The following is a 13,054-nucleotide window of genomic DNA, read 5'->3' as shown; positions in this document are numbered from 1 at the left end:
TGTTTCACACCATACCTGGTTGTTTTCTATGGATTTCTCCTATTGAAAAAATTAATGGAAATACTTATATCAAAAAACTTTCACAAATTTATTGGATAGCAAAATTTGTAAAAATTCATTTGGATAGCAAAATTTGTAAAAATAAATCAAATACAAAAGTTGCATTACATTGCTTCATGCCATTTGGTTAAGATCGAAATGGAGTTAAGTAGGAAAGTTTTTGAATGAATGACAGACGGCAAACGAATATGGACTCTAGGTCATCCTGACTCATCAGAACAGATGACCTAAAAAGCTGCATTGGGTTCAGTTATATCAGCATCTGATCAGTACAATGAACAAGCCAAAAATTGATAGTGCTCTATATTTTATTCACAAACTAATTAAACAGTGATATTCATAATTACATGTATACAATGTAACAAATCATTCAATGCAATGGTAAATTCAGTACATTTTACAGGCATGGTTAGACTGGTTCACATAGCTAAGTTATATGTGTAGTCAGGGTTGATGCTAGATATCTGCCATTTTATTCTCTGCCTCAAAACGATATTTGCTGTCTTTTCAACTTGCTATTTGAAAATAATTATTTTATATAGCACAACAACAATGAAAACCCTTTTAGTTTGTCAAGGCAAGTCATAAAATGACAACCAACAAGTGAATCATTGACGAAATGGAATTTTTTTTCTGTCAAAAACAGCAGACAAATTAGTATTTTTCTTTAGTAACAAAAGTTATTCACTTTACACCATTAGTACCATTGAAAAGTTTGAGTAAAAATATTAAATATATTATTTTTAATAGTTTTAGCTCAAATTTTTCAATAAATTAATTGTGTCCTGAAAAAATCAAGGTCACTATTATGTCATATATGGAATTACTGGTAAGTACTGATTGAGTATGCACCAAAAGCAAAATAAATTCTTTTATATTTTTTTGTGTGTTAATCAGTATAGACGATTTAACATCAGTTATTGTTCAAATGATGGGCACTGTTTAAATAACAAAAGGCTATAACAGATACTTCAAAAATGTTTAACATCTCTCAATACAAAAATTAGGCTTGCAATGTAACCCGACTAGTAATGTTCTACAACCAGTGTTACAATAACCATGAGGCCCTGTATACAAAGAAAATTATTATGAAAACAAAACGAGTTATAAGTCTGAAGCTAATCAAATACGCCCCATCATAAAAATAGAAGATACCGGGTAAATTGAAAAGGAGAAAATACACCAGAAATATTTGTACATAAGCTTCTTAAACATATATCTGTTTGATATTTGCATGCTAATATCTTGTCTCTAAATCTGATTTTTGACAAATAGCGAGTTTAAAAATTTTGTAATCCCCAATATTGCAACACTATCGAATTGAATTTTCTTGTCATAGTTGTTAGCAAATGACGTCACAAATCTGCCGTCACCTGGTGATATCAGGTGCAATAAGCTTAAACATATATCTGCTTGATATTTACATGCTCATATCTGTCTCTAAATATGATTTTTGACAAATAGCCGAGTTTAAAAAATTCTTAATAGCCAATATCACAACACTGTCATATTGAATTTTCTTGTCAAAGTTGTTAGCAAATGACGTCACAAATCTCCCGTCACCTGGTAATATCAGGTGCAATAAGCGATGTATTCGTTATAAACAGGAGTCAAAAAAATTTGTTGGAAACCATAAAGAGTATCACAATATGCAAATATCAATACAAAAGTAACATTTAAAATCTGTTTTTATCCCATTTAAAACTATTTACAGTAAAACCTATCTTAGCGGCAACCTCTGCATAAATACAAACTCCTTTACAAGACCATTTTCTCGGGGTCCTAAACGGCCAATTTCAAAACAACCTGTGTATAAAGATTGCTGCTTAGCTATTATGATCAAATTGTCGGACAGTGTGTCTCTTGGCTAAGTTGGCTGGTAGGCACACACTAGTCACAAATGGGAAGATATCAACTAACACCAAAGGTACACAATAATCACAAACAGGAAAATATTGACATTATAGGTACCAGAGGATGGATTTTGTACTTCAATAGATGTCAGCAGATAAATCAGTAAGAAGAACATTACTGGTGTGATGTTAACAACAGGCTCTACAACAAATTCCCTCTCATCACCACTCACAGCTATCACAGCATTGTACTCATAACTCAGGCTTTCTGTGTACTCTGAAATAGCCAGTCCAGATGTCTCGTCTTCTGACACGGTTTCAGTAACATTATTTGGTTCATCAGGGTCTAATTCAATCAGGACATTATCATCATTTAAGACAAAACTAGACCTGTCACCGTTATCAATATTCACAGCTAATGCAGCACAATTTCTTTCGTCACGGAGGAAAAACCATCTGCCAGTGTCATTAATGAGCACATAAGCATTCAGGTCATTGACATTCAGGTCAACAGGATAAACCAAGGGTAAATTATTTCCATCGTTTGTGTTGACCTGGGCATTGTAATCGTCGTCTGTGTTGCCCTGGGCATTGTAAACGTCATCGAAGATGACCTGGGCATTGTAATCGTCGTCGGTATTGACCTGGGCATTGTAATCGTCGTCTGTGTTGCCCTGGGCATTGTAAACGTCATCGAAGATGACCTGGGCATTGTAATCGTCGTCGGTATTGACCTGGGCATTGTAATCGTCGTCTGTGTTGACCTGGGCATTGTAATCGTCATCAAAGATGACCTGGGCATTGTAATCATCGTCGTTGTTGACCTGGGCATTCCAATGGCCATCTGTGCTGATCTGGGCATTGTAATCGTCGTCGGTGTTGACCTTGGCATTGTTATCATCGTCTGTGCTGATCTGGGCATTGTAATCGTCGTCGGTGTTGACCTTGGCATCGTTATCGTCGTCGGTGTTGACCTTGGCATTGTAATCGTCATCTGTGTTGACCTCTGCATTGTAATCGTCGTCGGTGTTGATCTGATCAAAGCAATCGTATTTTGTGTTGACCTTGGCATTGCAATAATAGTTTGTGATGGTCTGGCCCACATCAATATGATGTGATAGTTGAGCGTTTTCTTGAATACTGATTCCTTCACCGTCCACATCATCTATGGGCTCTGTCTTGCTCGGGTTGATTTTGGACTGACTGTTACCATCACACTTGGATTCTCTGTCCTCTGGAATAGTGTTTCCTTGTTTTACTTGACTGAGAAGCTCATTCTGATCTCCACAAATATCTTCCATTTCCTGCAAAAACAAGACCATTAAAATCTGATCAGGTGATTATAAATTAATATGACTCAAATTGTCTTGCTCTAATTATACATGAATTAGCTCTAATAAGATAGGTCATTGTAAGAGAGAATATTTCCTACGAATAGGCTCTTAGACCAACAAGAGGCCTAAGGGCCTTAACTGTCATCTGACTACCTTGACAATAGTCATATATAGGGAAATTAATTAGTATAGTGTCATGGTAGTCATCTTCTACCGGGTATTTGGGATCAACCAGAGATGTAACAACACTTTTTCAGACCATGTCAGGATCATTTCATGCAAGTTTCAGCTAAATCATACTGATAGAACTTGAGATGTTCAAAATGTGTTTTCAAGATGGCAGCTGTGGTGGCCATCTTGGATTTCAGATCGACCTAATAAATAACAGTTGGTCGGGATTATGTCAGGATCATTTCATGTAAGTTTCAGCTAAATCGCACTGGTAGAACTTGAGAAGAAGTCCAAAATGTGTTTTCAAGATGGCAGCTGTGGCATCCTTCTTGGATTTTGGATCGACGTGAAAAATAATAACACTTCGTCTGGACCATGTTAGGATCATTTCATGCAAATTTCAGCTAAATTGCACTAGTAATCTTGAGAAGACTTTCAAAATTTGTTTTCAAGATGGTGGCTATGGTGGCATTCTTGGATATCTGATCGAACCGAAAAACATTTGTTCGAGACCATGTCAGGATCATTTCATCTAAGTTTCAGCTAAATCGCATCGGTAGAACTTGAGAAGAAGTCCAAAATGCGTTTTAAGATGGCGACTGTGGTGGCCATCTTGGATTTCTGATTGATCAAAAAAGTTTCCAAGGTAACAAAAACAAGAGATCCCAGAGGGAACTTGGCGCCCACGAAAGAATTATCTATGTCTGACAACAGAAAGAGGGATCTTTTCCCTGCTTTTCAAACTTTTACTATATACTATATATGAAACTTAAAGATGCTCCACTGACGACAGAGCATCAATGATATTCTTCATTTGAACAATAATTGGTGTTTAATCGTATATATGCCTAATTAAAACAAAAAAATATATAAAATAATTCATGTCGCCTTTGGTGCATGCGCAATCAGTATTTCATTCCATATAGGATATAGTGCCACGGAATTTTTTCGGGATGCAATTAATTATTTTTCATATTTTTAACTTGAATTAAAATTAGAAGCTCAAAGTTTTTAACGGTGGCAATGGTGTAAAGTAAGTAACTTTTGTAACTGAAGAAAATTACTAAATCGTCTCCTCCTGTTTTTGACAGTGAAAAAATACCATTTGTCAGCGGTGGAGCATCTTTAAGAAAGATCTTTTCAGTACTTTCTGAGATATGTAGCAGTAACAAACTTCAATTATCAAAATCCAAGATGGCTACCTGTCGATCATCTTGCTGACCGATAAGTCAGAAAATGCACTAGACCCCTTGGGGAACCTGCACATGAAATTTGAGAAAGATCCCTTCAGTACTTTCTGAGAAATAGCGGTAACAAACTTTAACAATCAAAATCCAAGATGGCCGCCGCTGTTGACCGATCGGTCCCAAAATGCAATATGGACAACTAGGGTCCCTGGTGAACCTACATATGAAATTTGAGAATGATTCCTTCAGTACTTTCTGAGAAATAGCGGTAACAAGCTTTAACTATCAAAATCCAAAATGGCCGCCGGCTGGCCATCTTGTTGACCGATCGGTCCCAAAATGCAATATGCACAACTAGGGTCCTAGGGGAACCTACATATGAAATTTGAGAAAGATCCCTTCAGTACTTTCTGAACAATAGCGGTAACAAACTTTGACTATCAAAATCCAAGATGGCCTCTGGTCGGCCATCTTGTCGACCGATCGGTCCCAAAATGCAATATGGACAACTAGGGTCCAAGGAGAACATACATATGAAATTTGAGAAAGATCCCTTCAGTACTTTCTGAGAAATAGCGGTAACAAACTTTAACTATCAAAATCCAAGATGGCCACCAGTCGGCCATCTTGTTGACCGATTGATCCCAAAATGCAATATGCACAACTAGGGCCCTAGGGGAACCTACATGTGAAATTAAAAAAAGATCCCTTCAGCACTTTCTGAGAAATAGCGGTAACAAGAATTGTTAACGGACGGACGGACGGACGACGGACCACGGACGAAAGGCAATTTGAATAGCCCACCATCTGATGATGGTGGGCTAAAAATATAACAAGAGGCCCATAGGGCCTGTATCGCTCACCTGGTTTGTAATGCCAATTAATGTTCTGAATACAAGTTCATTGTTTCTTTTCTGATGGAATTTGAATCTTTACCTCTAATTCCCCTATTGGGCCCCACTTTTTCTGCTCCAGGGGGTCAAAGCCAAAATTTATACGAATTCTGTAAACCCCAAGGATGTTTCTGGCCAAATTTGGGTGGTACAATCCATGCAGAACTCTAGGACAAGTAGCGATTTTTAGGATTTACCTCTATTTCCCTTATTGGGCCCCGCCCCTCCTGCCCCCGGGGGTCAGAGCCAAAATTTATACAAGTTCTGTTCCCCTTCCCCAAAGGATGTTTCTGGCCAAATTTGGTTACAATCCATGCAGAACTCTAGGACAAGTAGCGATTTATATAGGATTTACCTCTATTTCCCCTATTGGGCCCCGCCCCTCCTGCCCCCGGGGGGTCAGAGCCAAAATTTTTTACAAGTTCTATTCCCCTTCCCAAAAGGATGTTTTCTGGCCAAATTTGGTTACAATTCATGCAGAACTCTAGGACAAGTAGCGATTTATAGGATTTACCTCTTTTTCCCTATTGGGCCCCGCCCCTCCTGCCCCCGGGAGGTCAGAGCCAAAATTTATACAAGTTCTATTCCCCTTCCCCAAAGGATGTTTCTGGCCAAATTTGGTTACAATCCATGCAGAATCTAGGACAAGTAGCGATTTATAGGATTTACCTCTATTTCCCCTATTTGGCCCCGCCCTCCCTGCCCCCGGGGGTCAGAGCCAAAATTTATACAAGTTCTATTCCCCTTCCCCCAAGGATGTTTCTGGCCAAATTTGGTTACAATCCATGCAGAACTCTAGGACAAGTAGCGATTTATAGGATTTACCTCTATTTCCCCTATTGGGCCCCGCCCCTCCTGCCCCCGGGGGGGTCAGAGCCAAAATTTATACAAGTTCTATTCCCCTTCCCCCAAAGGATGTTTCTGGCCAAATTTGGTTACAATCCATGCAGAATCTAGGACAAGTAGCGATTTATAGGATTTACCTCTATTTCCCCTATTGGGCCCCGCCCCTCCTGCCCCGGGGGGTCAGAGCCAAAATTTATACAAGTTCTGTTCCCCTTCCCCCAAGGATGTTTCTGGCCAAATTTGGTTACAATCCATGCAGAACTCTAGGACAAGTAGCGATTTATAGGATTTACCTCTATTTCCCCTATTGGGCCCCGCCCCTCCTGCCCCCGGGGGTCAGAGCCAAAATTTATACAAGTTTCTGTTCCCCTTCCCGTAAGGATGTTTCTGGCCAAATTTGGTTACAATCCATGCAGAACTCTAGGACAAGTAGCGATTTATAGGATTTACCTCTATTTCCCCTATTGGGCCCCGCCCCTCCTGCCCCCGGGGGGTCAGAGCCAAAATTTATACAAGTTCTATTCCCCTTCCCCCAAGGATGTTTCTGGCCAAATTTGGTTACAATCCATGCAGAACTCTAGGACAAGTAGCGATTTATAGGATTTACCTCTATTTCCCCTATTGGGCCCCGCCCCTCCTGCCCCCGGGGGGTCAGAGCCAAAATTTATACAAGTTCTGTTCCCCTTCCCGTAAGGATGTTTCTGGCCAAATTTGGTTACAATCCATGCAGAACTCTAGGACAAGTAGCGATTTATAGGATTTACCTCTATTTCCCCTATTGGGCCCCGCCCCTCTGCCCCCGGGGGTCAGAGCCAAAATTTATACAAGTTCTTTCCCTTCCCCCAAGGATGTTTCTGGCCAAATTTGGTTACAATCCATGCAGAACTCTAGGACAAGTAGCGATTTATAGATTTACCTCTATTTCCCCTATTGGGCCCCGCCCCTCCTGCCCCCGGGGGGTCAGAGCCAAAATTTATACAAGTTCTGTTCCCCTTCCCCCAAGGATGTTTCTGGCCAAATTTGGTTACAATCCATGCAGAACTCTAGGACAAGTAGCGATTTATAGGATTTACCTCTATTTCCCTATTGGGCCCCGCCCCTCCTGCCCCCGGGGGGTCAGAGCCAAAATTTATACAAGTTCTGTTCCCCTTCCCCAAGGATGTTTCTGGCCAAATTTGGTTACAATCCATGCAGAACTCTAGGACAAGTAGCGATTTATAGGATTTACCTCTATTTCCCCTATTGGGCCCCGCCCCTCCTGCCCCCGGGGGGTCAGAGCCAAAATTTATACAAGTTCTGTTCCCCTTCTCCCAAGGATGTTTCTGGCCAAATTTGGTTACAATCCATGCAGAACTCTAGGACAAGTAGCGATTTATAGGATTTACCTCTATTTCCCCTATTGGGCCTCGCCCCTCCTGCCCCCGGGGGGTCAGAGCCAAAATTTATACAAGTTCTATTCCCCTTCCCCCAAGGATGTTTCTGGCCAAATTTGGTTACAATCCATGCAGAATTCTATGACTAGTAGCGATTTAAAGGAAATGTTGACGGACGGACGGACGACGGATGGACAACGGACGGACAACGACGGACGACGGGCCATAACATAAGCTTACCGGCCCTTCGGGCCAGGTGAGCTAATAACCAAAAGGCCAAGAGGGTATCGGTTTGTAATACCAAGTAATGTTCACTATACAGGTTCATAGCTCCTTTTCTGAAGGAATTTAAATATTTATCTCTAGTTTCCGTATTGGGCCCTACTCATTCTGCTCCAGGGGGTCATGGCCAAAATTAATATTAATTTCGTTCCCCATCCCCAGAGGATGTTTTTGGCCAAACTTCGTTAAAATTTATGCAGATCTTTATGACAAGTAGTGATTTATTGGGCCCCACCTTTCCTGTCCCCATCGTGGTCAGGCCCAAAATTTATACAAACTCTGTTCCCTTTCCCCCTAGGATGTTTATGGCCAAATTTGGTTACAATCCATGTAGAACTCTATGACTAGTAGCGATTTAAAGGAAATGTTGACGGACAGCTTATTGGCCCTTAGGGCCAGGTGAGCTCCGCATTAGCAAATGGCACAACTAGGGCACTTGTTTGATGTATACAGAAAGTTTCAATGAGCTGCGTTGAACGCAAATCAATATCTCTCACAAACGCGTTTCGCAAGGGATAAAAATAACAATTATATGCCCAGTCGGGATGTATCGCTCAACCTGACTGGTTTTGTAATTAGCCAAGTATAATGTTCTAAATACAGGTTCATAATGTATCTTTTCTGAAGGTATCTTCGAATCACTTTACCTCTATTTCACCTACTGGGCCCCTAACCACATATCTACCTGCCACCGTGGGGCTCTCTGGAGCCATGAACTCTTAACAATAGTTCTCTGTATCCCCTTCGCCCTATAGGATGTTTGTGGCCAATTTGAGGGAGAGTTTGTGATATGACGCATGCAATTAGTGTAGCGTCTCCTTAACACAGATTGGCCCAGAGGCGCCTGTATCTCTCAACCCCTGGATTTCTGTCATGCCACTAGTAATGTACTCTGCGAATAAGGTTCCATTGATTTCTTCTTCTTAAGAAATTTGGATATTTACCTCTTATTGCTCCAATGAGGGCCCCACTCTTCTCTCCTCCAGGGGGCAGAGCCAAAATTAATAACGAAATTCTGTTTACCCCAAGGATGTTTCATCTGGCGAAATTTGGTTACAGATCCATGCAGAACTCTAAGACAAGTAGAATTTTACCTCTATTTCCCCTATTGGGCCCTGCCCTTCCTGCCCCCCTCGGGGGGGGGGGGGGGGGGGGGGGGGGGGGGGGGGGCGGGGGTGGGGGGGGGGGGTGGGGGGGGGGTTGGGGGGGGGGGTGGGGGGGGGGGGGGGGGGGGGGGGGGGTGGGGGGGGGGGGGGTGGGGTGTGGGGGGGGGGGGGGGGTGGGGGTCAGATGCCAAAATTTATAACAATTCTGTTCCCCAACCCCCAAGGGATTTTTCTGGCCAAATTTGTTACAAATCCATGCAGAACTCTAGGTCAAGTAGCGATTCATATAGGATTTACCTCTATTTCCCCTATTGGGCCCCGCCCCTCCTGCCCCCAGGGGGTCAGAACCAAAATTTATACAAGTTCTGTTCCCCTTCCCCCTAAGGATGTTTGTGGCCAAATTTGGTTACAATCCATGCAGAACTGTAGGACAAGTAGCGATTCATAGGATTTACCCTCTATTACCCCCTATTGGGCCCCGCCCCTCCTTGCCCCAAGGGGGTCAGAGCCAAAATTTAACACAAGTTCTGTTCCCCTTCCGCCCAAGGATGTTTGTGGCCAAATATGGTAACAATCCATGCAGAACTCAAGGACAAGTAGCGATTTATAGGATTTACCTCTATTTCCCCCTATTGGGCCCCGCCCCTCCTGCCCCCAGGGGGTCAGAGCAAAAATTTATACAAGTTCTGTTCCCCTTCCCCCAAGGATGTTTGTGGCCAAATGTGGTTACAATTCATGCAGAACTCTAGGACAAGTAGCGTTTATAGGATTTACCTTTATTTTCCCCTATTGGGCCCCGCCCCTCCTGCCCCCGGGGAGTTCAGAGCCAAAATTTATACAAGTTCTGATTCCCCTTTCCCCAAGGATGTTTGTGGCCAAATTTGGTTACAATCTATGCAGAACTCTATGACTAGTAGCGATTTAAACAGGAAATGTTGACGGACTGACGACGGACGAGAACGACGGACGGACGGACGACGGACGACGGACGCCGCGCCATGACATAAGCTCACCGGCCCTTCGGGCCAGGTGAGCTAAAAACTCCTTGAAGGGAAACAAGAAATATACGGGTTATTATCATGATGTTTTGTTTTTTTAGTTGCAGATGTTATCTTCAACCAAGTTATATGCAAAAATACACGGATAAATAACTCACTCTAAGCAAAACTCAACCTGTCCACCATTGCTGTAGAATTCGGATGTAAATAGTATATATCCAGTTGACCTTTGACCTAGCGGCAATGTTAATCGTGCAATAGGACTATGTTGTAATAAATTGTTTGTAGTACTACGAAAGGACTAATCTTGTCCAATCCATTTACATAATAAATATGTTTATATTTCTTGTATCATCAATAAAATATTTTATCACTATGTGTGTTAATGATAGATAATACCAACCTCTCTATTATTCCAAAGGTTTGATATTAAAATCAAAATCTGCAAACGGTATGGCTGTGGAAGTGGACTGTGGGCCTAGATGTACCAGTATGGTGTATCGAGGAGTTCCGATTGTCTACCAGCCCAATTTGCGCATGTGTGCTGACGGTTTTCACGGTACTTGACACAAGTATACAATCGGAAATCCTCGGGCATTCTTGAAAGTATTTTCTCGTTTACGGAAAGTGCCGAAGGTTCCCGATTGACAAATATATATCTGTATTACCTGCCTTTAATTAGTACCAATTTTCCACCTAGGCTCTCTGCTCCATTAATATTTAAATGTTAAGCCAGTCAGGGGAAATTGGTCATAACAATTTGCTAACAGTTTATCATTGAGGAAAATTTCTAATGAAACACAGGATAGAAAATAAACTACACATTATTCAAGACTACATTGTAGTTGTGTACATGACTTCAAGTTGAATACATAAGTGCATTAACAACGTAGAAATCATTCAAGCACATTTTATGAGATAAGTACAGCCTAGGTAGGAAAACACTCTACACATACTGAATGATTCACTGAGTACATGTCTTGTTATAGAAGCATGGCCTTAATCTGTAGATTATACCCGACTGTCAAGTATGATGTAGGTCACCAATATTTGAACGCTCACTTTACAAAGGACCTATTTCTGAACTACAAATTACTACATTGTAGGTCTGCTGCACATAACTATTGTGTCAGTTATAACGTATTATTATATGGCCCACTCCATGGGACCTACCAGTATGTGTGTTATCTATAAAGCATTCTTGATACTCCAGGGGTTCCAATCACTTACGATCTCTAAACCCCTGGGCTATCTCATAGTAAAATTGGGGGCAGCTCAGTGGAAAACAGCTGAACCAATCACAGGCCTGCAAAGATTTCTTTTGAATACTACAGAGAGAGTAACGCCCAACATCAAAGCCAAACAGCCAACCACAGTTTACTGTTATACGGCTCTTTTGATGTAAACTACTAAATTACCTGTTCTGCTATGAGATAGTCCAGGGGTGTAGAGATTGTAAGTGATAGGAAACCCTGGAGTATCGAGGATGGCTATACGGTACAACTCCATTCCTATTTTCTTTTTATCAAACTAGAATATGGAAAGGCTGTGTCGTTCACCTGTAAATTTCAATGATTAAGACAATAATCATGTTACAGTTGAGTGCACTGCAAGTTTCTTACTAATCTGTATTGTCAACAAGAGATCCCAGAGGGATCTTGGCGCCCACCAAAGAATGATCATGTCTGACAATGGAAAGAGGGATCTTTTCCCTGCTTTTCAAACTTTTTCAAACACACTACATTGTACATATAAAATTTGAGACAGATCACTATAGTACTTTCTAAGAAATAGTGTTACAAACTTTAACAATGAAATTCAAGATGGCGGCTGTGCAGCCATCTTGTTGACCTATCAGTTACAAAATGCAATATGCACAACTAGGGCCCTAGGGGAACCTACATATGAAATTTGAGAGAGATCTCTTCAGTACTTTTTTAGAAATAGCAATAACAAACTTTTTTAACTATCAAAATCCAAGATGGTCGCCAGTCGGCCATCTTGTTGATCGATCGGTCCAAAAATGCAATATGCATAACTAGGGCCCTAGGGGAAATAGCGGTAACAAACTTTAACTATCACAAGATATCCCAGAGGGATGAGAAAGATCCTTTCAGTACTTTCTGAGATGTATAGCAGTAACAAACATCAATTATCAAAATCCAAGATGGCTACCTGTCGATCATCTTGCTGACCGATTGGTCCGAAAATGCACAACTAAACCCCTAGGGGAACCTGCACAACTTTCTGAGAAAAGGTGGAAAAAACTTCAACTAGCAAATGCAAGATGGTGGCCTTGTGGCCATCTTGTTCATCGATCGGTCCGAAAATGCAAAATGCACAACTAGGAACCTAGGGGAACCTACATATACATTTTGAGACAGATTGCTTCAGTACTTTCTGTGAAATAGCAGTAACAAACTTCAACTATCAAAATCCAAGATGGCGGCCTGTCAGCCATCTTGATCACCGATCAGTTCGAAAATGCAATGTGCACCACAAGACCTCTAGGGGAACCTGCACATGAAATTTGAGACAGATCCCTTCAGTAATTTCTGAGAAATAGCGGTAACAAACATCAATTGTCAAAATCCAAGATGGCGTCCTGTCGGCCATCTTGTTCATCGATCGGTCAAAAAATGCAATTTGCACAACTAAGGCCCTAGGGGTACCTACATATACAATTTCAGACAGATTGGTTCAGAACTTTCTGAGAAATAACAATAACAAACTTCAACTATCAAAATCCAAGATGGCGGCCTGTCGGCCATCTTGTTCACCGATCTATTCGAAAATGCAACATGCACAACTAGGGCCCTAGGGGAACCTGCACATGAAATTTGAGACAGATCCCTTCTGCACTTTCTGAGAAATAGCGGTAACAAAAATCAATTGTCAAAATCCAAGATGGCGTCCTGTCGGCCATCTTGTTAACCGATCAGTTCGAAAAT

The 13,054-nt window shown here is 41.4% G+C and overlaps 1 protein-coding gene across 3 annotated transcripts; it reads right to left on the bottom strand.

The window, feature by feature from the left end:
* Window positions 1-267: 267 nt before the first annotated feature.
* Window positions 268-10,623, bottom strand: LOC138336140 (serine-aspartate repeat-containing protein I-like). Of its 3 annotated transcripts, XM_069285461.1 has the most exons (3): window positions 10,507-10,623; window positions 2,888-3,217; window positions 268-2,857 (listed from the first exon to the last, which is right to left on the bottom strand). In XM_069285461.1, exons 2-3 carry the CDS (start codon window positions 3,212-3,214, stop codon window positions 1,976-1,978), a joined length of 1,209 nt encoding a protein of 402 aa, XP_069141562.1. In that variant the 5' UTR covers window positions 3,215-3,217; window positions 10,507-10,623; the 3' UTR covers window positions 268-1,975. The 3 variants fall into 3 exon arrangements, with proteins under 3 accessions (XP_069141562.1, XP_069141560.1, XP_069141561.1); XM_069285459.1 differs by having other exon boundaries at window positions 269-3,217; XM_069285460.1 differs by lacking the exon at window positions 10,507-10,623 and adding an exon at window positions 10,262-10,342 and having other exon boundaries at window positions 269-3,217.
* Window positions 10,624-13,054: the final 2,431 nt, after the last annotated feature.

Source organism: Argopecten irradians, chromosome 12 (assembly GCF_041381155.1).
Source record: "Argopecten irradians isolate NY chromosome 12, Ai_NY, whole genome shotgun sequence".
Classification (NCBI taxonomy): domain Eukaryota; kingdom Metazoa; phylum Mollusca; class Bivalvia; order Pectinida; family Pectinidae; genus Argopecten; species Argopecten irradians.
The sequence above is the reverse complement of the archived record's forward strand: the minus strand, read 5'-3'. Positions and strand labels throughout refer to the sequence as shown.